Here is a 22,743-nt window from a genome sequence, read left to right as displayed (position 1 = left end):
TTTTTAAAACTATGGTTTGTTCGGTCAAAACTGGTTTGAACCGGAACCTGGCAGTTTTTATGTTTGCCCTCCAGTCAAAAAATTATGGTTGGACCTCATGTCACTACTCAAGCCTTAAGTCAATACTCAATATAGGGCTTCAAACAGAAGAACAAAGATACTTAAATGGTCAGCAGTGAAGCTATAACTTATTTATTAAATTAAATTTTTTTAAACAAATAAATATAAAATTCTGTGGGTGAGAATAATAAAAGAAAAGGAAATGGGGAGCTAAATCTGAGAGAAATTATGACCAGAGTAACAAGGAAAGAGCAGTCATTGAGACCACATCAACCAAGTGAACCAACCAGCACAGTTGAAACGGTCTTCTACCCATGGAAGCAGCAACGCTGGTATCTTTATATGGATCCGCTGTTCTGGTTGAAGTTGAAGGAGCAGGACTAGATTCTGGGGCTGAAGCTGGAATTTCACATGTTCCGAAGGTCGCATTTTTCTGCATGTCGCATGTTAATTAAGTTTTAAGAACAAAAAACACAGAATTTGCCATTACCACACCAGAAAGAAAGAAAAAAAAGAGAGTCTATTTTCTAATTAGATAATGTATATATGATTACCCACTTGTTTCATGTGCTTCCACAGGATAATATTAATACAATTACAGGTCATAGTAGACTTCGTATACCTTTCTATGGTAGCTATCATCTAATTTGCCATGACTGCGATGATTAAATTAAATTTCCATTCCCATTCAGAAGATGTTGCATAATTAAGGTGAAAAGTTTTATACATGGCCACAGTCAACAGTTCAGCCATTGGATGGGAATACCCAATTCTCATGGCCTATCTGACGGCTGAAGTGCTGACCGTGCATTAATTCAAACTTTTTTTAACATTCTCAGTCGCCTCTTAAAATTGATCATTGAACTGGATTCCAATCAAACGTTTGCCTGCATAAGGTACTATTATTTTCCTTGTGGAGGGTGGGGGGGGGGGGGGGGGGGGGTGGTGGTGTTAAACACAATCATTGTAGAATGATTTGAGGCTCCAGTGATTTATAATGTGCTCTGATTACAGTAGATCGGGACTCAACATTAGAATATTAGATAGATCCTCTAGCTCAAACATTGTAAATCAGAATGATCATGTTATCAGCTCCAACTGTCACCTCTCCTTTGACATGGGATCCAAGCCATTTGCAAAACCGAAACCATTTTAGTGCAAGTGACAACCAAGTGGAGGGCTCTAGTCTTCACAGCTTAAAAGATTGTTCAAATTACAATTAGCTCCTAGGATTTTTTAGCTGTTATAGACTCATTAAAAAGTTTTTCCTTAAGATGTGGTGTATTGGTACTATTGTGTTGTTATAATGAAGGTAACTGACCTTACAATAGGCGATGTTGGTACAGCCACACGCTAGATGACCATTAGCTACATCTACAGCTTCTGGGGCACCCCCTCCATCACTCCTCTGCAACAAGAAAACATGTACAAAGTTCACATTAGTACTCTTCAGCTGTAAATTTCCTCTGGTAGAATGATACTTTAAAAGAAAAGAAACTCCACTATAATAATCATAATCATCATCAACATTCAATACCTTATAAAAATCAACAGCTATGAAGTTTGGCCACCGATCCCCAGCTGCTTTGTAGCAAGTGTTCATCATGTTCATAAGTGGAGCTGAATTATCTTTGCAAGCCTCCGCCTGATTTGGGGCATCAGGGAAATAGTTCTGGAGGACAAGTGATCTGGTCGCTGTGTTCATGGGAGATGATTCTGCACGGTTTGGACAGGAACCCGCTTTCATCCCACCATTACCATCTGAATTTTAACCGCACAACCATTAGAAACCATGAATTTACCTCTACTTTTGGTAATCGCGTCAACCGAGCTGCAAATTTTGAGGTAGCATGGTGTGTGGGAGGTAAGACTCACATTGGTTCTCTACGAGATAGTTCCACTCATATGCAATTCCCTCAGATGCCTCTTTATCTGATTTAGAGGTGAAAACCACTAAACGTTGATTCTGCTTCACCATATCATCAACCGTTGGCCAATCTCCACCATTTTTGGGCATCCGAGCCACAGGAAACCAGAAATTCGTGAGGCCTGAAGCATTGAAGACCTTAGTCAATCCCTGTGGGGAAGTGACATAGTCTTCGATAATAATGGTGACGATCTCTGAAGGGTTTGCAACAAGAAAAGCTTGAATCTCTTTCAAAATTTTAATAGCAGGTTGCTGTTTTATCAAATTTTGTATTAGTCAGTTACAGATAGATTGAATTTCAAATGAGGAAGCCAGCTTCATAGATAAACCATAATTATTCTCACAAAAACAAACTTACAAATGCAGTGTAGTTGTAGCATTTTCCGCCATAGGAGTGACACAACCAGATATCATTCTCATAGTCATACAAATCAAGCATCAAACCCCTAATGCCATTCTGCAATGAAATTCACACTTTCTAAGTACGAATACTTCAAGAATCCAAAGAAAAATTTATACTCAGTTGAGCATAATTGGCTTTTATTTTGACCAACTAGATAAAGAAGAATCTTTCTACTAAAAACAGAAGACAACCAGGACACTCCAACCCCAAGCCACCCCCCCCCCCCCCCACACACACACACACCAAAAAAAAAAAAATTACAAAGGGTAAGAAAGAAATCTGTGGCTAGTGCCAATAATGTAATAAGCTTTTTCTTCCTATTTGGATAAGGTAAATATAGTTATAGAGGGCCCGGATTCACTATATTAAATAATCAGAAAAAAAGAACAGTAAATTCTATGAGGATCATCTCAACCCAGCATGTAATGATGGGCCCACATCTTGACTATCCAATTAATTGGTAATTCAAGAAGATCCAGGCTATCTGATATAGGCATTTAAGTCATGCAATTGATTGTTTAGCCAGTTTTGGTTCCACATGGGGTATTCAGAGTCTAGCAGATCAAGGTATGCCCATCTCTGTTGTAAGCAGAGATGATTTAGGGATAATATATCTTTACATGTTAAAGGAAGAAATTAGACACTTTTTTCCTGTCACCTTCCCCTTCCCACCAAAAAAAAATGGAAAGGCAGAGGGGGGGGGAGTGGGGAGGAAACTTTGCAGAATCACTTTTCTCATTTTTCTGGGATACTTTGAGGAGATAAATCACAAAGACTTGCAATCAATTTGGATAGGTAAGAAGCAGTTGAGGAGTTGGGATTCTTAAATTAGGGTAGAATTGGAAAAAAAGTAAGAAATAGAATTAGATTCCAGAATGTAACTGATTTGAACTGTGCAATCAATTTTACCACCTAATTGGAATAGAACTATAGAAGAAGCAGCATTGTAGTTAGTCAAGTGGATTGCTTAATAGTTAAGAGATGAATTAGATAGGAGCAGATGAGCTTACCAATTCCCCAAACGACCAAATACTCTTAACATCACCTATTAATTACAAGCTAAAATTAATAATCATGTCCTCAAAAGATACAAGGGATCACCGGCTCACCGCCAAGAGGGCCTACTTTCCCGGCGAGATCCCCGACTTTAAATCTCCTTCTAGAGGATTTTCAGGTTTCAGGGTGAGCCTGTGAGGGGAGAAGGGAAGAGAAAGGAACCATACATACATTGAGCTGACTGGTGATGGAATCTTCCTGGTTTTCAGGAGAGAGGATAGCAGCACCCGTATCCGACTTTGCTCCCAAAAGGGCAAAGGAGTTGTGCGTCGTTAGCCATGAATAATGATTAAAGGGTAGCCCATATACCTAATCACCAACCAACGAACAACAGAATTCAGAAAAGAAGAAAGAAAAAAAAATCCCAGAAAAACAAGAGAAAGTGAACAAATTCGAACATTAGGAAATAGGGGAAAATGTACCTTGGTGGTGGGAATGACCGGCTGGGTCCGAGTACATCTTGGATTAATGTTTCCGTTTGCAGGGCATGCTTGGCAGAGCAAACCCGCGCCACAGCTTTGGTTCGAAGTGCAGGATTGCCCGACCTGACACAGAATTGTTATGAGATAATTTTCTTATTTAAAAAAGAAAAATTAGAAATGAGAGGCAGAAGAGAAGAAGAAGAAACCTTAAGAGCGGAAGAACAGGGGAAGAGACAAGCGGCGAAGAACAGAGCAGCAATAGAGAGTTTTGGAAATGAAGCGGCGACTCCGTGTAACTGAGCAAATGATATTAAGGGTTATGGCTATTCAGTAATTGTAATCAAAACAAGTCCTAAAACAACAATGCAAAACATATGAACATAATTACGAACCTGCATGCCTATCTTCGTTCGTTTCCCCAATCCCCCAGAGATAGAGACAGAGAGAGAGAGAAGAGGGAGGGGAAGGTGGTTCTGAGTTCTTTCAGTTTTAAGGTTTGAAGGAGAAGAGAGTAGCGAGGGAACGAAGAAGTCTCCTTACCAGAGAAAGAAGACGACGACCTGTGGACCTTGTGGGTGAGGCTTGGAAAAAGAAAAGGATGGAAACGATCAATGGTAGGAAATTTGTAAAATTCCACCAAGAAAACTCGGGCACGCTCTCACCAGGCCCAGTTGGGACGACTTTGGACGAGACGAATATAGTTTAGTCTGACTCCGTCCTCCATATACTTCCACAAATCCAGCGTGCTTTAATAGAAATTCATGGTTAGAAAGACCAACAGCCCAATGAGCCCATCCTTCTAGAATTCGGGAATTGAGATTTGAATCCAAACGGCGTTTATTTTACGGGTTATTTGATCACAATTATTAAGCGTGAACAGCATGCTATGGGGGATCGGTATCGGGAGAAATCGATCCGGATCGGTTCATATCGGTCAGGTTTACCTCAATTTTTTTTTATATTTTTACCTTCGTTCGTACCGATCCACCGATATGGAATTAGCCAAGAATCATCGATATCAATCTCCGCAGATATCAATACGAATTAGTATCGATCTTCACTAATACTAATACGAATTGATCGATCGGATAATAATTCCTCAAACCAAGCGTACGAGAACTGATGGTTGTGAATCTCATTTTTTTTTTTTTGTAATATGGTTGTGAATCTTTATTGGTTCCTCTGTATTCAGCTCTTCAATGTTTTTTTTTCCATTTTTCAAATGGGTATAAAGACACAAATGGCAATAAAAAGGCCAATCAGAAATCCGGCCCAGCCCAGCCTGATCAGGGTCAATCAGTGCTGGGTTGAATTGAGTCTGACAACGTTGAACCTGGCTGAGATAGCTCAGCCCGAGTTCAGGGTAGAATTGGGCTTAGACTGAAGCTTTAAAAGCCCAACCTAACCCAACCCAATATCCAATCCTGTTTCACCCCTAATCTCCATCAAACTCTAAATTAAGAAACAGATGGAAATAATCGATTTTTTCTTATTTTTAATGAGATAGAGAAGAGATTATCGAGCTCTTGTTGTTTTGACTTTTGTGGTTGTTGTTTTCCTCGTAGTTTTCAATAAAATTCTGTTTTTTCCAAGCACTAGCATTGCTCAATTATTCTCTTTCCACGGGAATTGATAAAGAGAATGATTCGAGATATAAATAAGAATTGAAAAGCTCTTTCCTGCATTGTTGCGGCGAAAAGAATTCCTTTTTCAAATTAGATATGATATCTCCCATTCGTTCAACTTGGCGTGCAACACCACCACCCCCCCCCCCCTCCTTTGCCCAGAAAAGTGTGGTTGTGTTGGTAGGCTTGTCATGGTTCTAGGTTGGTTGAGAATGTCTCATTTGCTATTTCTTTTGCAATTTACTTTTGATCTTGACCAACCAAGGATGTAAGGTTGCCAAATAATCACTCTACATAACTAATAAGTATCATATTGATATAAGAATTTCCAACTACATATGAGATGGAATTTTTTTTATCCACTTTTACATACTCTTGTGATGAAATTAAGTACAAGAGCTTACCTATAAAATTCTTTGACAAATCATAAATCACACTTTAGATGACCTAAAAGGAGGACCCATGGACCATCACTACCTATCTTAAGTATGGGCATGCTTGTCTAGTCGCCTATCGGGTAAGTCTTTATGTTCTTTTCCTCTGTTAAGCAAAAAGGATAAGGAAAAAGTTTCCCTTTACCCACAAGAATGAAACTCTCCTAGATGTAGGGTTATTATTATTCCTTTTATTTGTTGGTGGTTCAAAATGTGTCCTATTGTCTCGTACTATCCTAAGTAGATGATGAATATCGATGAAGGAATTGGTTCTTTATTACAACTCAAGGAAAATCGTCTCTAAAACATAAATTTTTTTTTCTCCACTTTATTATCCTTTTGAATTTAAACTTAAAATAAGTAAGCATTTACTATTGTAGCAAGTGCATCTAAGAAATTAAGGCGGAGTACACAGAACATACCTCCACCATTAGGATCGAGATTCGCCATCCTCTATCCAATCAATCTTGATCTCTCTTCAATCGATCTTGGTTGACTCTTTGAAGAAGTAGAATATTGTTGCTTCGAACTTCTTCTGGTTTTTAAAAGTCTCTCAATCTTTTTCACTTTTCACACACCTTTGATGGATAAATTGTGTGCTATATATATAGCTTTTAAAATCAGGGAGTCCATGTTATAATAAATCGATCCGAATAGGGACAAAATCCCATAAGCCAGGATCTCCATAGGGCATTCAAGAACACAATCAAATAAATAATAGAAAATAGGGATAGAACCACCAACCTTGTTTCTCATCCATAGTGATGATGATTGCAGCAAAAAATAAAGAACAAAGATCTAGGTGCTTCCCCTCTATTCCCAAAGTAACTGACCTGATGAGAATACCGTATGCGCAGGGACAATGAACACTGAATATCTTCCTCTCTTTCAAGAATGCACTCCTCAGTAGCAATTGAGAATAATAAGTTGTGATGGGTAGAGGGGGGACCTAGTTCTCTTTATATAGTAATCCCTATAGGGTCTGACTCATCACAGTCCCAATAGGAATCTATCTGGCCCACACTAAGCCAGTCCACATTAGACTTCTAATATAACTTAATGACCCCACTTTATTAGACCAAAACCCTAATTAGCCTGGTTTAGGGATTTAATTATGTCCATATAGAGTTTTATTAGAACTAAAATTCTAACATTCTCCCACTTGGACTTACATTAAATTCCTTATTTTTAAAAGGATTTAAAACCAATTTTGACCAAAACAAATCACAGGCTAACAACTCTTTCAGAAAACTTTATGTGCACAATTTTTTAAAATAAATTGGTCTAGAGGTCATATTAGAAAGTCAATCCTATCCCATAGAGTTTTAGACACCGAATCATGGCGGTAACTGCATCTATGATCAAGCGACACAGAGCCTTCCATGGTCACGAGAGCCCTCAACTCTACTAATATGGATACAATGTGGTAGTGTGGCAACGAGATAATACTCACATAGTGATTCCTTATGTACTATCCGTTTATCAGTCCAAAATTTCTCTTCTTTAAGTGGCACAGGCTCACTAGAGAAATAAACTTTGTGATTCTAACGAATCTGTATGTCTCATCAGAAATAACTCGAGTTATACTTTATGTGTTACAAGACATACCTTTAGGCTAACAACTTAATGCCCCAGCCTTGCTTAAGGTTAGCACATTCCTTAAGACTTTAAAATCAAAAATATATACATCATGTCAATAAATAAAACACTCATGTGTTTAAAAGAATTTTGCACGCAATGACAACTGATACATATAAGCCAAGATTTACCATACGGTAAAAATTACAGATGAAAATAAACTTTATTTTACAATGGAGCAAAACAACTCCCACTAACCAACAGCATCCCATGATGCTTCTAAACCCATGCTTATGACATGTCTTTCAAAACACAAAGGCGAAGACCTTAGGTTAGGGGATCTATAACCATATCATCTGTATCAATATGCTCCACTGCAATGTCACCTTTCTTTACTGTCTCCTTTATGGTCAAATACTTGACCTTCATGTCCTTAGACCCTCTAAGTTCTTTATTGTTGTTTATAAACAACACAGCAAAACTGTTATTACTATATGTCTAGATGGGTCTATCCACAGAATCTAAAATGGTCGACTACTTTATGAGATTCCTGAGTCAAATAACCTGAGTAGCAACCCCATGGCATGCTACAAACTTTACCTGTATAGTCAATGTAGTTACCAATGTTTGTTTTGTACTGTTCCATAATACAACCCTTCCTGCTATTAGAAAAACTTAACCAGATGTGGATCTCCTATCATTCTCACAGCTAGCAAGGTTGGAATCTGTATGACCCACTAGCTTGAGTTCAGGAATGTGTCTTTATGTTACATATAATCTTTTGTCCCCTACAAGTACCATAATACTTTCTTGGCAGCAACCCAGTGGCTAAGACCAGGATTTGACTGATATCTGCCAAGAAGACCCATCACAAAAGTAATATCCGGTCTGGTACAGACCTGAGCATACATGATACTACCTAGTGCGCTAGTATAAGGCACCTCATTATGTAATCCTTCTCAGCTTCATTTTTTGGGCACTGTGTCGAGCTCAGTTTGAGAATAGGAACATTCTCAGGTTTGCAATCCAGCATACTGAACCTCTCCTGAATACGATCAACATAAGCCCTCTGAGAAAAACTTAGTAAACGACGAGAACGATCCCTATGGATCTCAATGCCAAGGACAAAAGAAACCTCACCAAGGTCCTTCATGTCAAATTCCCTAGATAATAGTTGCTTTCATTTATGCAACATCCCTAGGTCACCGCTAGCAAGCAGGATGTCATCCATATAAAATATGAGAAAATAGAATTTGCTCCCACTGACCTTGTGATATATACACTGATCCGTTTTATTTTTCACAAAATTGAATGAAGTCACGACACTGTCAAACTTCAAATACCACTGCCTGAAAGCTTGTTTGAGACCGTAAATAGACTTCTTGAGTCCACACAAGATGGTCTGAACCATCCACCGCAAAACCCTCAGGTTTAATTCAACAAGCTCCCAAACATCATTATGTTTTATCGATTTCATATCATCTCTCATTACATCTAACCACAAATCTAACTACGAACTAGAAACAACGCCTGAATAAGTAACTAGATCAACCACACAACCAATGTCGTAGTCATGTTCTCTCAGATAGACCTTATAGATAGATGGTATTTCTGAATTTATCCCCTTGATGGATTTCCGTGATGGTGCTACCACTGCCTCATCCTGAATCTGAGAAATCTCAGCTGGAACTGCATCAATGATAGGATCCTCAATCGCATCCTGATTGAGAGGAATCTCATCAGGTGCTACATGAATGTCAAGGATCGTTATCAATATCAGGCTCCTGAACTCCAGCAGGTGTAACTAATGGCGTGGTATGCCCCACATCCGTCTGAATAGGTAGAAGAACATGTACCAATGTACCAACCATGTCACTATCTCGAACAGTCTGAGAACAATCATTCCTTTTGGCCATATTAAATTCCAAAAACTTCGCTGCCTATAAGTCCATAATTCTAGTGTCTCCGCAGGGGTTATAAAATTTATATCCCTTCGAATGATCCGGGTAGCTAACAAAATAGTAATGAGTAGTCCTGAGATCCAACTTGTTCAAAGTCGGATAATATAGTTTTACTTCTGCAAGGCACCCCCAAACTCTAAGATGATTTCTGGGTTTAGTAACTACATGGTTAAGGATACAAGGAGTAGTTTTCAAAAAACTTCTCCCATAAGAACTTAGGTAAAATTTGTCTTACTAATCATACTCTTCACCAGTGCGGTTATGCCTTTCGGCGACACCATTTTTCTCAGGACTTCCTGGCATAGTAAATTGACCAACTATCGCAGAGTCCTCTTAGTATTTGGAAAACAGGCCCTTAAGCTATCCAGCATCGCCATGTCTGCCATAATACTCACCCCCACGATCGGATTTAACAATTTTAATAACTTTCCCCAACTGTTTCTCAACTTTAGTCCCTAAAATCTTGAACTTGTCAAGAAATTCAGACTTTTCTTTAATTAAGAACAGATAGCCATATCGGGAGTAGTCGCCTGTTAAAAGTGATGAAATAATAAATTCCTACACAATGTGGCTGAATAGGGACCACTGATGTCAATGTGAATGACCTCCAATAGGTCAGAACTATAGACTACAGTTTTCTTCTTTATCTTGGTCATCTTTCCCTTACATCAGTCTACATAAGTTTCTAGATCACTTTCGAGAGTAGGTAGGATGTCAGACTTTATCAGTCTTTCCACTCTTGCCTTAGAAATATGACCTAACATCTTATGCCACAATGTGAAAGACCGTTCTTTAGGTAAGGGTCTTTTGGAAACAATGTTTTCACTAATATGGAAGGCGTAGATATCATTGGGAGATAAACACAGTCTGTACAATCCATTGGACGTAATGCAGGAACCAACTTTATTTGAAACAAATTTATCATACTATTCTTTATTTCAAAATGGTAACTACCAATGTTTAACACTGAAATCGAAATTAAATTCCGCCTGAAAAATGGTACATAAAAAGTATTCTTTACAGTCAAATTAAAACTAGAAACTAGTAATAAAATGATATCTCCCACGAACTTTACGTCAATCATATCCATCATTCCCTATGACAAGTCTTGATTCATCCTGATTTGGCCTCTTCCGGTTTATGAATCCCTATATGGTAAAAGCAACTTAGTTAGTTGCCCCGCCGTCTAGCCTCCAAGTACTGGATGAGGTTTATGATAGATTGGACTCACAAACAAAAGCCAAAGAATTGTTACCTGATGGCCTGGGTTTTGATAACCAAGTCTTGTATTTGTTGCAGTCCTTCTTTATGTGACCTTTCTTCTTGCAAAAGAAGCAGCGATCACTCTCTTTCTTGAAAGAGTCTTTCTTAGGTCCCAAATTGTTAATCCGATCGCACTCTTTATTGGCAGACTTATGAGTATGATTTTTAGACTTTTCACTCTCATGGGATTTGAAAATAACAAGTAGTTTCTCTTCCTCGGATACAACCCTAGAAATAAGGTCATCGATACTCCAGACACCGTCCTGGGAAAGGTAGTTGGTTTTAATGATATCAAAATCAGAAGGTAGGGTATTAAGAACTTGATGAACAATCAAGGCATCAGGAAGAACAATATTCAAGGCTTTGATTTTGGTTTGATAGTCAATCATCCAAACAATATAATCCCTAACACCCCCAGAACCATGGTATTCCATATTAAATAGCCCTTGCAGAAGTCTCCCAATCTTAGCATTCGATGAAACTTGGTATCTCTTGGAAATTGCATCTAGCAATTCCCTGGCAGTACATTTATCAGGTAGACCACTCTTAAGGTGTTCCGATATCGGCCTCTTTATAGATAATACAGCTAAGCAATTACTCTTTTCCCATGCAAAATGCACAAATTTTTCATCCTCAGTACTATCAGCTGTTAGGTCCATTGGTTTATCTATAACAAGGGACGTATGCACATTTGCCATCTCCATGGCAAACATAATGTCCTCTTTCCACTTCTTAAAATTTAACCCAGTAAGAATCTCAATAGTGACCATGTTATTATTGACAGAAAAGGTGACTGAAAATTTAAACAATGAACAGTACAATAATCAGCATGATGCAAGTACAGCTTGAAACCTTATAAGCTAATGAGAATTTTACACACATCGTTATGAAAACACCTTTGGTCTGAATTCCCAACATGCAATTGTAAAACACCTTTGGGTGTGCAGAATTCTAGGGTCAGCCTATTCATATGCATACTGTATATGTACCCCTTCAAGTACCAATACATGACCACCACCTTTGGGTGTATGACCACACATTAGAGTTGAAGGACATCCCACAACTGTATGAGACCGGTGTTTCACAAATCCAACAAGGAAGGTCGTTTTGGCGGCTGCATCCTGTCGAACCCATGGAACCCTCTCTTGGGATATTCCAAAATTACTTACATCCTTAAACAAATTGTGTTATTTTATACTTTATGACAAGGGGCTTTAAATGTCTTAAAATTAATACAAAAATAATAATAATACTGTTCATCAAGGTAGGTATTCCAGTAATTCAGAAATTGGTTCGGTTCCCAATAGAAAGAACCGATAAATTACATAAAAGGGCATGCATCAAAAGAATATCAAAAATATTTAAAATATCCATATTTGATCAAAACAGAGGGCACCACTGTGTAGAGCACAGAAAAATAGAGCCAACGCAAAAAACGGGACCCCAAACGGAGTCTCGTAGCCCCCAGAAAGCCCGGTCAAAGTTCAGGTCCAAATCCGATTGACTGTACTGGTCAAACCGGTCCGAAAAGGCAAACAAAATCAATTTGGCTCAAACCCCGGTTCGAGTGAACCGATTCAGACCCGGTCCAGTCGGTTCAGGCCAACCCAAAATGGATTGTCACCCGGGTCAACGGGTCGGTTTTCGGGTCAGAAATCGGGTCAACCCGACCCGAGCGGCGCACGTTAGCATCACCTATAAATAGCATTAGGTGCACGATAGCAATACCTAGATTCCTCTTCTTTTTTTTTCTTTTTCTTTTTTTACCTTCTGTCAGCGAGTGAAGATCACCCGTGGCTGCCGCCGGGGCGTGAGAGCGGGTCCGGCAGCCATCGACGTTGATCCACCCACCAAAAAATCTGATTTTTCGAGCTCTACGCCCCCATGTGACCAGATTCTGTTTTCGTAGGCTAAAAAAAATTGGCAAAATGCCAGTGTCCGTACGGGTTTTTGGAAAACTGGAAAAAACCCTAAAAACCTTGATTCGAATCAAAAAATTTTCGATTCCCTTATTATGTTCTATTATTTTGAATCCATATAGGTTCAATAACGGATCTATGGAGGCTCTGATACCACATGTTATAATAAATCGATCCGAATAGGGACAAAATCCCATAAGCCAGGATCTCCATAGGGCGTTCAAGAACACAATCAAATAAATAATAGAAAATAGGGATATAACCACCAACCTTGTTTCTCATCCATAGTGATGATGATTGCAGCGGAAAATAAAGAACAAAGATCTAGGTGCTTCCCCTCTATTCCCAAAGTAACTGGCCTGATGAGAATACCGTATGCGCAGGGACGACGAACACTGAATATCTCCCTCTCTTTCAAGAATGCACTCCTCAGTAGCAATTGAGAATAATAAGTTGTGATGGGTAGAGGGGGGACCTAGCTCTCCTTATATAGTAATCCCTATAGGGTTTGACTCATCACAGTCCCAATAGGAATCTATCTGGCCCACACTACGCCAGTCCACATTAGACTTCTAATATAACTTAATGACCCCACTTTATTAGATCAAAACCCTAATTAGCCTGGTTTAGGGATTTAATTATGTCCATATAGAGTTTTATTAGAACTAAAATTCTAACAGTCCAATCTCCTTAAAGCTCTCATCTCAATAATTCCTCCCATCAAGGACTTTATCTTAATGGAGCTTAATGAAGTGCATATTCCCATATTCCACCATTAAGATGGTTCTTAGAATTTTAAAGAGGAATATGAAGAGATACTACTTATTCCCATATCCAACCATTAAGATGGTTAGAGTTTCTAAAAGGAATATTAAGAAATAATACTTTATCTTAATGAAGTGCACATTCCCACTAAAATGGTTAGTGTTTCTAAATAGAATGTGAATTAAAGTAATTACTTTTTATATTGTGCTGATGTGGCATTTTTTATCCTGTGCTGATGTGGCACAGAGGCCACATTGGCTTACATTCTCCCACTTAGCCTTTAGTGCCACGTGCAAAATGCCAAGTTAATTGATAAAAGTTCAATTCAATGCATGGCCATGCCGAACTTTATCCCAGGGAGCAACAAACATTTGAAATGAGAATTTCAATCCATGAATCATGGCGGTACATGTTCATACAAAGAACACTTCCTTCCATGTATCACTATGAATTGTCCTTCTTAGATCAAACATTAATGTAGTATATCAAACTTTATAAATTAACCTAATGGTTAATTCTAAATCCATCAAAATTGCCCCTATAAACTTAATGGGCATCAATCATTACTTCAATTTAGAGTGTACACTAATAAAATAGTAATGATATTAATAAAAATTGGCAGAGAATTTTTATGAATTCCGAAATTAAAACTGTGGTCCACAAGTCATAACTTGAAAACTGAAATGTATACATTAACACAGTTTAAACTTGATTCATGACACTCAAGGAACTATATGATCCCATACGACCCACATGGTCAGTAAAAACTTTAGGTACAAGCCCTTTAGTCAAGGGATCAGCAATCATGTCCTTAGTGCCAATATGATCAATTGCTACTCGTTGATCCCGAACATCTTCCTTAACAACAAAATACTTGATCTCAATATGTCGACAACGGCTTATTGAGCAAGTGTTGTTGGAAAACTTCACTGTCGCAGTATTGTCACAAAATACCCGAATAGGCCTTTCAATAGAGGGTATAACTTTCAAGTCTGTGACAAACTGCCTCAACCAAGATGCATGAGAGACTGCCTCATAGCATGCCACCATTTTCGCTTCCATAGTGGAAGAACCTGTCTTAGGTTGCTTGACGCTTCTCTAGGAAACTGCACCAGAAGCTAGTAGAAAAATGTATCCCGATGTAGATCTTCTTGTATCACCACATCCAGCATAATCTGAGTCCGAGTAGCCAACTAGTTCCAAATCATCAACTCGCTTACATGTAAGCATGTGATTTTTTGTTCCTTTCAAGTATCTTAATACCTTTTTAGCTGCTGTCCAATGTGGCATTCCTGAATTCTTTTGGAATCTTCCTAGTACTCCCATTGCATTGGCAATGTCGGGTCTGGTACAGACCTGAGCATACATTAAACTGCCTACTGCAGATGCATAGGGAATTTTCAGCATTTGTTGTTGCTCCAAGTCACTCATCGGACACTGTTCCAGGCTAAGTCTGTCACCTTTGACTATTGGTGCTACACTTGGTTTAGAGTCCATCATTCTGAATCGATCTAAATCCTTATCGATATAGGCTCTCTGAGACAGTCCTAAAGTCTTATTGGACCTATCTCGGTGAATTTCTATGCCTAAGACATAGAAGGCTTCACCCATGTCCTTCATTTCAAAGTTTCGAGTCAGAAACTCTTCTGTCTCATGTAGCAACCCAAGATCACTACTTGCTAATAAAATATCATCCACATATAATACTAATATGATGAAACGACTTCCCTTAAATTTTATGTAGATACATTGATCAACACGATTTTCAACAAACCCGAATGAAGTAATTGTGTGATCAAACTTTAGGTACCATTGCCTGGAAGCTTGTTTCAAACCATATATGGACCTATTTAGTTTACATACAAGGTGATCTCCCTTATCCGATATAAATCCTTCAGGTTGTTTCATATATACCTCTTCTATCAATTCTCCATTCAAGAACGCAGTCTTGACATCCATTTGGTGTAACTCTAGATCGTAATGAGCAACCAAGGCCATGATAATACGCATTGAATCCTTCCTTGATACAGGAGAAAAGTTTTCTTTATAATCAATATCTTCTTTTTTGTTAAACCCTTTTGCCACAAGGCAAGCCTTATATCGTTCTATGTTACTTTTGGAATCCCTTATGGTTTTAAAAACCCATTTACAGCCAACAGCTGTGGATCCCTTAGGCAACTCAACGAGCTCCCATACATGATTCTTTGCCATTGATTCCATCTCATCCTTCATGGCATTGTACCATAAGATAGAGTTTTGGCTGCTCATAGCTTGTGAAAATGATATTGGATCCATATCAACTCCAATGTCAAATTCACTTGCTTGTAGATATACTTGATAATCTGAAGGAATTGTTGACTTCTTAGTTCTAGTGGATCGCCTCAAGCTTGGTTGTTCATCTAAATTTTCCTCATGATGAACATTTGGGTCACCAACAATCTGTTCTTCCTGTGATATATCCACATGAGAAATTTCTTTCTCGACCTTAGTTGTAGAACAGGGTAATAATGGTAAAAGCAAAAATTGTGTGCCATCACCTCCAGAGGTGGAAGCTTCTAACGAAATGTCAAATTCCTGAAATTCAACATTTCTAAGTTCAATGCTCCCACTGTTGGTGTCATCCTCTAGAAACTTAGCATTGCGTGACTCAACTATCCTGGGTGTGTGTGTAGGACAATAAAATTTGTAACATTTGGATTGTTCTGAATACCCAATGAAATATCCACTGATGGTCTTAGAATCCAACTTCTTTTCCTGTGGGTTGTACACCCTTACCTCGACAGGGCATCCCCAAACATGTACATGATGTAGACTAGGTTTCCATCATTTCCAAAGCTCAAAAGGTGTTTTAGGCACAACTTTGGAAGGAACCCTATTTATGATGTAGACTGATGTCTTTAGGGCTTCACCCTAGAAGGATGAGGAAAGATTAGAATTACTATACTTCTCACCATGTCCATTAATGTTCGATTCTTTCGTTCAGCAACACCGTTTTGATCAGGTGATCCTGGCATGGTGTATTGTGGAACAATTCCTTGTTCCTGAAGGAATTAAGCAAATGGACCTGGTCTTTGACCAGATTCTGTGTACCTACCATAAAACTCCCCTCCTCTATCTGAACGTACTATTTTAATCACTTTACCAGTTTGTTTCTCTACTTCTACTTTATAGGTCTTAAAAGCATCAAGTGCTTCATCCTTATGAACCAGAAGGTAGAGGTACATGAATCTAGAGTGATCATCTATAAAGGAGATAAAGTATCTCTCTCCGTTCAGGCATGGTGTGGGAAAATGTCCACAAATGTCAGTATATATGATTTCTAAAATTTATGAACTTCTCTTCGCACCTCTTTTGGACTTGTTGGTTTGTTTGCCCTTTATACAATCTATACAAGTCCCTAGATCAATAAAGTCTAGAGTTTCAAGGACTCCATCCTTTATTAATCTTTTGATTCTATCAATGGAGATATGTCCTAATCTCCTGTGCCAAAGCTTGGAAGATTATTCATTTGTAGCACAACATTTGTTTCCAATGTATATAGAATTAGATAATAAATTGCATTTAAAAGTAGAATCTAAATGCAGCGAATACAATCCATTAACTAAAGTACCAAAACCAATATTAACATTGTTTTTCAGTAATGAAAATACTGTTCCTTCAAAAACAAATTTAAAATCTACTGGTGCTAGTCTAGGCACCGACAACAGGTTTCGATCAAACGATGGAATGTAAAATGTCTTGTCTAAATCTAAAATAAATCCAGAAAGCAGAACTAGTCTGTAGGCCCCTACGGCCTCAACTTGAGACGGCATCCCTTCAGCTGAATAGACATGATGCTCACTTAGAGTCGGTGGCCTTGTCTCCAGAAAACTCTGCAGGGAATTGGAAACATGAATTGTTGCACCTGAATCAATCCACCAATTTCCATACTGAGAATTCACAAAATTTGACTCATAACAGACAAAAGTCTGAAGAGTACCTTTCTTCTCCATCCACTGCTTAAATTTGGAGCAATCCTTCTTCAGGTGTCCTTTCTTCTTACAGAAGAAGCACTTGGAAGCTTTCTTAATGCCCTCTTTCTTCACAGGCTTCTTCCATGCTTTCTTCTTCTGAGTAGACTTGCCGGTTTGATCTTTCTCAAGAGTGGTTGTTTGGTACACACTCTCCTTTGACTCCCTTTTCAATCTCTGTTCTTCTTGAACACACATGGTCAATAGTTCATTGAATGACCATTCATCCTTATGTATGTTAAAAGAGATCTTAAAGGGGCCAAACTCCTTAGGCAGAGTGTTCAGAATGTAATATACCAGAAAAGGTTCAGAAATATCTAATTTCAGTGTTTTCAATTGGGCTGCGATGTCCCTGATGTGTATGATGTGTGCTCTCACACCCTTACTTGCATTATATTTAATGGAGCTAAACTGGTCTATTAAGATCATGGCTATGGCTTTGTCTGAGCTCACAAATTGGGCCTCAATTTTCTTTAAATATTCCTTAACTGTATCACAGTCAGGAATTGAGAAATAATATTCCTTTAAATTTCCTTATGAATATCCAACCATTAAGATGGTTAGAGTTTCTAAAAGGAAAAGTATTATTTCTTAATATTCCTTTTAGAAACTCTAACCATTTTAACGGTTGGATATGGGAATAAGTAGTATCTTAATGGTTGAATATTTATAAGGAAATTTAAATATTCCTTTAAATTTCCTTATGAATATGAGCCTTGATGATTGATAAAGAAATACGGTTAGACCGCTCTCAATCCTTAAAGTGAGATATCTCAGCTGGAGTACTAGTGTCTTTAAGAGGAACATGTTTATTCTCACGCAAAGCCAAATCATAGTCCATGCACATAAGTGCAAGTTCAATCTTTTTCCTCCAGTCAACATAATTATCCCCATTGAGCATAGGAAGAGAAAATTGGTTGTTAACCATTACTGCAAAATTAAAAGATCTATAGTAAATAAAGCATGCTAAACAATTTCTATTGTTCTAGTACTAAAATTCAAACAATGTCAATTTTTGTGATATTTAATCAAGCTCACTACATCTTGCCTATGGGCTAAGGCTGCAAGTTACAATGATTATCATTCTTTATACTGAATAATAATAATATTTATATTCAGAATCACAAATTAATGTTAGTCCCAACTTACCTGTGGGCATCAGTTGCAACCAACATTAATCAATAACTAAATGATAAGATCAAAATATATCTCATTAGACAACCTTACTTGTGGGCATCAGCTGCCTTAATGATCAATATTTTATCCTACCCCAACTTGTATGCATTAAAGTAGTCACTACCTGTGGGCATCATGTCTACTTTGTATATAAGTTGTAAAAATTGTCTTTCATATTTATAAAAGTACCAAAAAGTCTTTATGGGATTTGATGGAGTATGTGGCATATAAAATCCCTTAATGGTAATTTTATAAACACAAGACAAGATAATAATGATGTAAAAAATTCTGAATTAGGGTCGATCATAATAAAAATAAATAAATAAATCAGCATGCTTATAACAACAAAATAAAATAAAGATTCACCAATTATTATGTTGTAGTCTAATACAGCCAAACATACCATATATCCTTGAAATATATATACATGAAACTTAACTTAATGTGTTCCAAAAATTACATTTCAAAAGAACCACAATATGAACTCCCACTGTTCCAATGAAGTGTTTCTTAAAAAATGATTTATGTAAATATATGCAACCAAAATTGTACACATAAATCAATTAATGAACCAAAAGATTAACCTTGAACCAGTTCTAGAATTGAACCAAAATTATTTGATCAACACCAAGTTAAATCAACCAAAACGGGTCTTTTCATAATTACTAAAGCACCCTCATATGAGAGCTTGACACATGGCAATTAGTTTTAACTTCTCAGTAAAAGACAAGAAGACCTTTAATGAAATTGCAAATTACATATCCAGTATGGTACGTTTCCAATCATGCAAAATCACCTTCTTTTTATTTTTATTTTTTTTATTTATTATTGGCTAACAGAACAGTCCCATAAAAATGGCTTAGCCATTGATTAACTGCAATGATTGCAGGCAAGACTCCCGCCCAAAACTTTGCCATAATGGTTGTCGGGCAAGTCCGATAACCGCAAGGTCTGCCCTCTTTAACAACCCTAACCCGTAATATAAAGATTTCATCCAAATAATGATTCTTTAACAGAGAAATCAAATGATTCACAACAATGATGATATACATATTAAACAAAGACTTTTGTAAGGCTGCAAAAGAAATGGTGAATCAAAATTGACCATTATGGTCAGATAACTATTATCATGCCAAAGATTTGATGGATAGGAGATATAATCTCTGGCTCTGATACCACCTCTAAAAAATTAAGGCGGAGTACACGGATCATTCCTCCACCATTAGGACCGAGATTCACCATCCTCTATCCAATCAATCTTGATCTCTCTTCAATCGATCTTGGTTGACTCTTTAAAGAAGTAGAATGTTATTGCTTTGAACTTCTTCTGATTTTTAAAAGTCTCTCAATCTTTTTCATTTTTTCCTTTGATGGATAGATTGTGTGCTATATATATAGCTTTTAAAACCAGGGAGTCCAATCTCCTTAAGGCTCTCATCTTAATAATTCCTCCCATCAAGGACTTTATCTTAATGGAGCTTAATGAAGTGCATATTCCCATATTTCACCATTAAGATGGTTCTTATAATTTCAAAGAGGAATATGCAGAGATACTACTTATTCCCATATCCAATCATTAAGATGGTTAGAGTTTCTAAAAGGAATATTAAGAAATAATACTTTATCTTAATGAAGTGCACATTCCCACTAAGATGGTTAATGTTTCTAAATGGAATGTGAATTAAAGTAATTACTTTTTATATTGTGCTGATGTGGCATTTCTTATCCTGTGCTGACGTGGCACAGAGGCCACATTGGCTTACAGCGCATACATGTGATATGTTGTTCTTCATATATATTTTGACAAAGGGAAAAAGAACAATGTTTGGTTGTGTGACCTTTGCACCCAGACATAGGAGCCAGCAAAATTTCCACTTCACCTCCTATGGAATAAAAAATCTCATCCATGTTGATGTTCTTGCGTGTGCTCTCATTGGCCCACGTTGGACTGTTGGTGCAAGGACTACACGACCAAGCAATGATCTCTTGCCCTTTCATAAATTATGAAGCTCAAGTTGGGAATAAGGTGGTGTTTTAATGATGAAAACACCCTTTTCATAGGAGAGAGTTAATCACATGATTTCATGGGGAGTTGGGATTAGACCCGTTTCCTCTCCAATGAGCCCCCCGACCAGGGAATGCCCAATGAGAATCCGACGGTTGGGTTGGCTGCCATTCTCATTGGAGAGGAGCCTGACGTGTTGGGATCACCTCCCCATACCGGAACTCTCCACGTATAGTGAGAAGGTGACATATCATATCATACCATATCTCAAATTTGAGTTAAAATGTAATTTCAACAAATGGGTGTGCGAAAGGCATCCCAGGTTCAATTCGGACTTCCTCAACAAGGAATACTTTTCTTTTGAACCCACATCCCTTTATAAGTCCTATGAATAATTATAAGCTCAATTGCACTTTTTAAGATGAGCAATGTGGACTAAACATATTCCTTTGTCTCTTTGCCTTCTTCCAATATGGTTGCCCCCCCCCCCCCCCAAAAAAAAAAAAAAAAAACCTAGGTGCAATGCTTTTAAAAGTCATTTTGAAACTTTGACAATAAAATAAGGGGACATGACTCGTACACGGGAGATTCCTCCCATCGGGGTAGGGGTGTTTTGGTCATTTTTGATTAATTTATACCCATTCAATTGGCCTCCATGTAGGTTGTGCATAAAAAATTTTGCTAGAAAATAAATAAAAAATGTTCTCTACACTGGGGGCACAGGATGCTCCTAGACATATGGGAGTGGGCCGTGGGTGAAGTGACCACCCCGCCCCCTGAATGACTGAAATGATTGTTGCGTCCTGCCTCATGTGTTTGGGCGCAGCTTGTGCCCTCGTGCGCTCCCGGGCAAAGAACATGGCCCCAAAATAAATTTAAATACAACACGTCTTCTCTATCTCAATGGTAATCACATCATTTGTCCATATGGCAAATTTGGATGGGCTAAATGGGCCACTCAAAGTTGATCTTGCTTATTTATTGACTTACACATTTTGAATCTCTTGGTCATCTAATAGAGATGAGGTAAAAATGAGATAAAATTTTCATTGATATAGTGATAAGTAAATAAGAAAGAAGTTTTCCTAGTTTGCATGTTTGTTTTGGTTACGTGGTAGGTTAAATGGAGCTAGAATCAGGGTTTTAATAATTAGTATTGGTCTCTGCCGAATCAATCCAAATTGGTAATGTTTTCTTTAAAAAAACTTGATTTTTGTTTTTATACTTTAACCATTGTCTATACTAATCCACCGATATGAGATTGACCAAGAATTGGTGGTGGTCTCTACCAATATCGATATGAATCAGTCAATTCGATACCAATTCCTCAAACCATGGCTGGAAATCTAAGACCACGTAAACCCCAATAAGCCCCTCTTCACAGTTCACATGCCAAAATTCTGTCCGATAGTAATTTATTAGTCCCCAAGAAAAGAAAGCACGAAAAAAATAAAAAAAATGCATGGGACTGCAATAAGTGCATGGCCATACCAAAACAAAAAGGTTTTAAAACATGGAATGGAATCGGTCTAGATTGGATCCAATTGATTACGATATGGACTCAATTGGAATAAGTTAGTAATCGATCAAAATCATTCAGATTCTGTTCTAAACCTAGTTATGGGATGAGGATTAGCCACTATGAATCAGACAGAAATTGGAGCTGAATTTCAATTTTGATTTCAAATCCGATTCCGATTCTTGAAACCCTACTGGCGCGACCTAGTTAGTTAGTTGGGAGAGAGGAACCAAGATAGCGATTGCCCTTGACCCCCAGGCTCGGAGTTTGCTTTACTGACATTAATATCCCAGATATTTATTTATAGAGTCATGACCATACTGGTTTGGGGGCCGTGTTTGTTTCATTTTTCAACTTCATCCAATTTTACGCCCGCGTTTTACGGTTTCAATCACAGGTAGGTAAAGTGAGACACTGTATTTACCTAAATTCCAATCCAACGGTAAAACTCAGAGGCCTGTGGTGTGAGTGTGTGACCCTGATTTGCATTCTCGTGACTCTCTCCTCTCTTCCTCCCCTTGAAGAAAACTAGGAAGCCTCGCACCCCTTACCAAACATACCTTATTCGGCAAAGGCATTTGCGGCTCTCTCTCTCTTGTTCGGTTTCCACTCGCCAGTCG

At 38.0% G+C, this 22,743-nt stretch overlaps 1 protein-coding gene across 1 annotated transcript; it reads right to left on the bottom strand.

Moving 5' to 3' along the window:
- Positions 1 to 246: 246 nt before the first annotated feature.
- On the bottom strand, positions 247 to 22,482 carry LOC122657554 (PI-PLC X domain-containing protein At5g67130-like). The gene is made up of 10 exons (XM_043852292.1): positions 22,479 to 22,482; positions 7,929 to 7,937; positions 4,075 to 4,164; positions 3,869 to 3,991; positions 3,618 to 3,755; positions 2,346 to 2,444; positions 1,936 to 2,239; positions 1,598 to 1,821; positions 1,382 to 1,468; positions 247 to 493 (listed from the first exon to the last, which is right to left on the bottom strand). The coding sequence occupies exons 2-10, from the start codon at positions 7,932 to 7,934 to the stop codon at positions 287 to 289; spliced, it is 1,278 nt and encodes a 425-aa protein (XP_043708227.1). The 5' UTR covers positions 7,935 to 7,937; positions 22,479 to 22,482; the 3' UTR covers positions 247 to 286.
- Positions 22,483 to 22,743: the final 261 nt, after the last annotated feature.

Source organism: Telopea speciosissima, chromosome 4 (genome assembly GCF_018873765.1).
Source record: "Telopea speciosissima isolate NSW1024214 ecotype Mountain lineage chromosome 4, Tspe_v1, whole genome shotgun sequence".
NCBI classification, from domain to species: Eukaryota; Viridiplantae; Streptophyta; class Magnoliopsida; order Proteales; family Proteaceae; genus Telopea; species Telopea speciosissima.
Note: the sequence above shows the minus strand (reverse complement) of the source record. Positions and strands in the feature narration are given on the sequence as shown.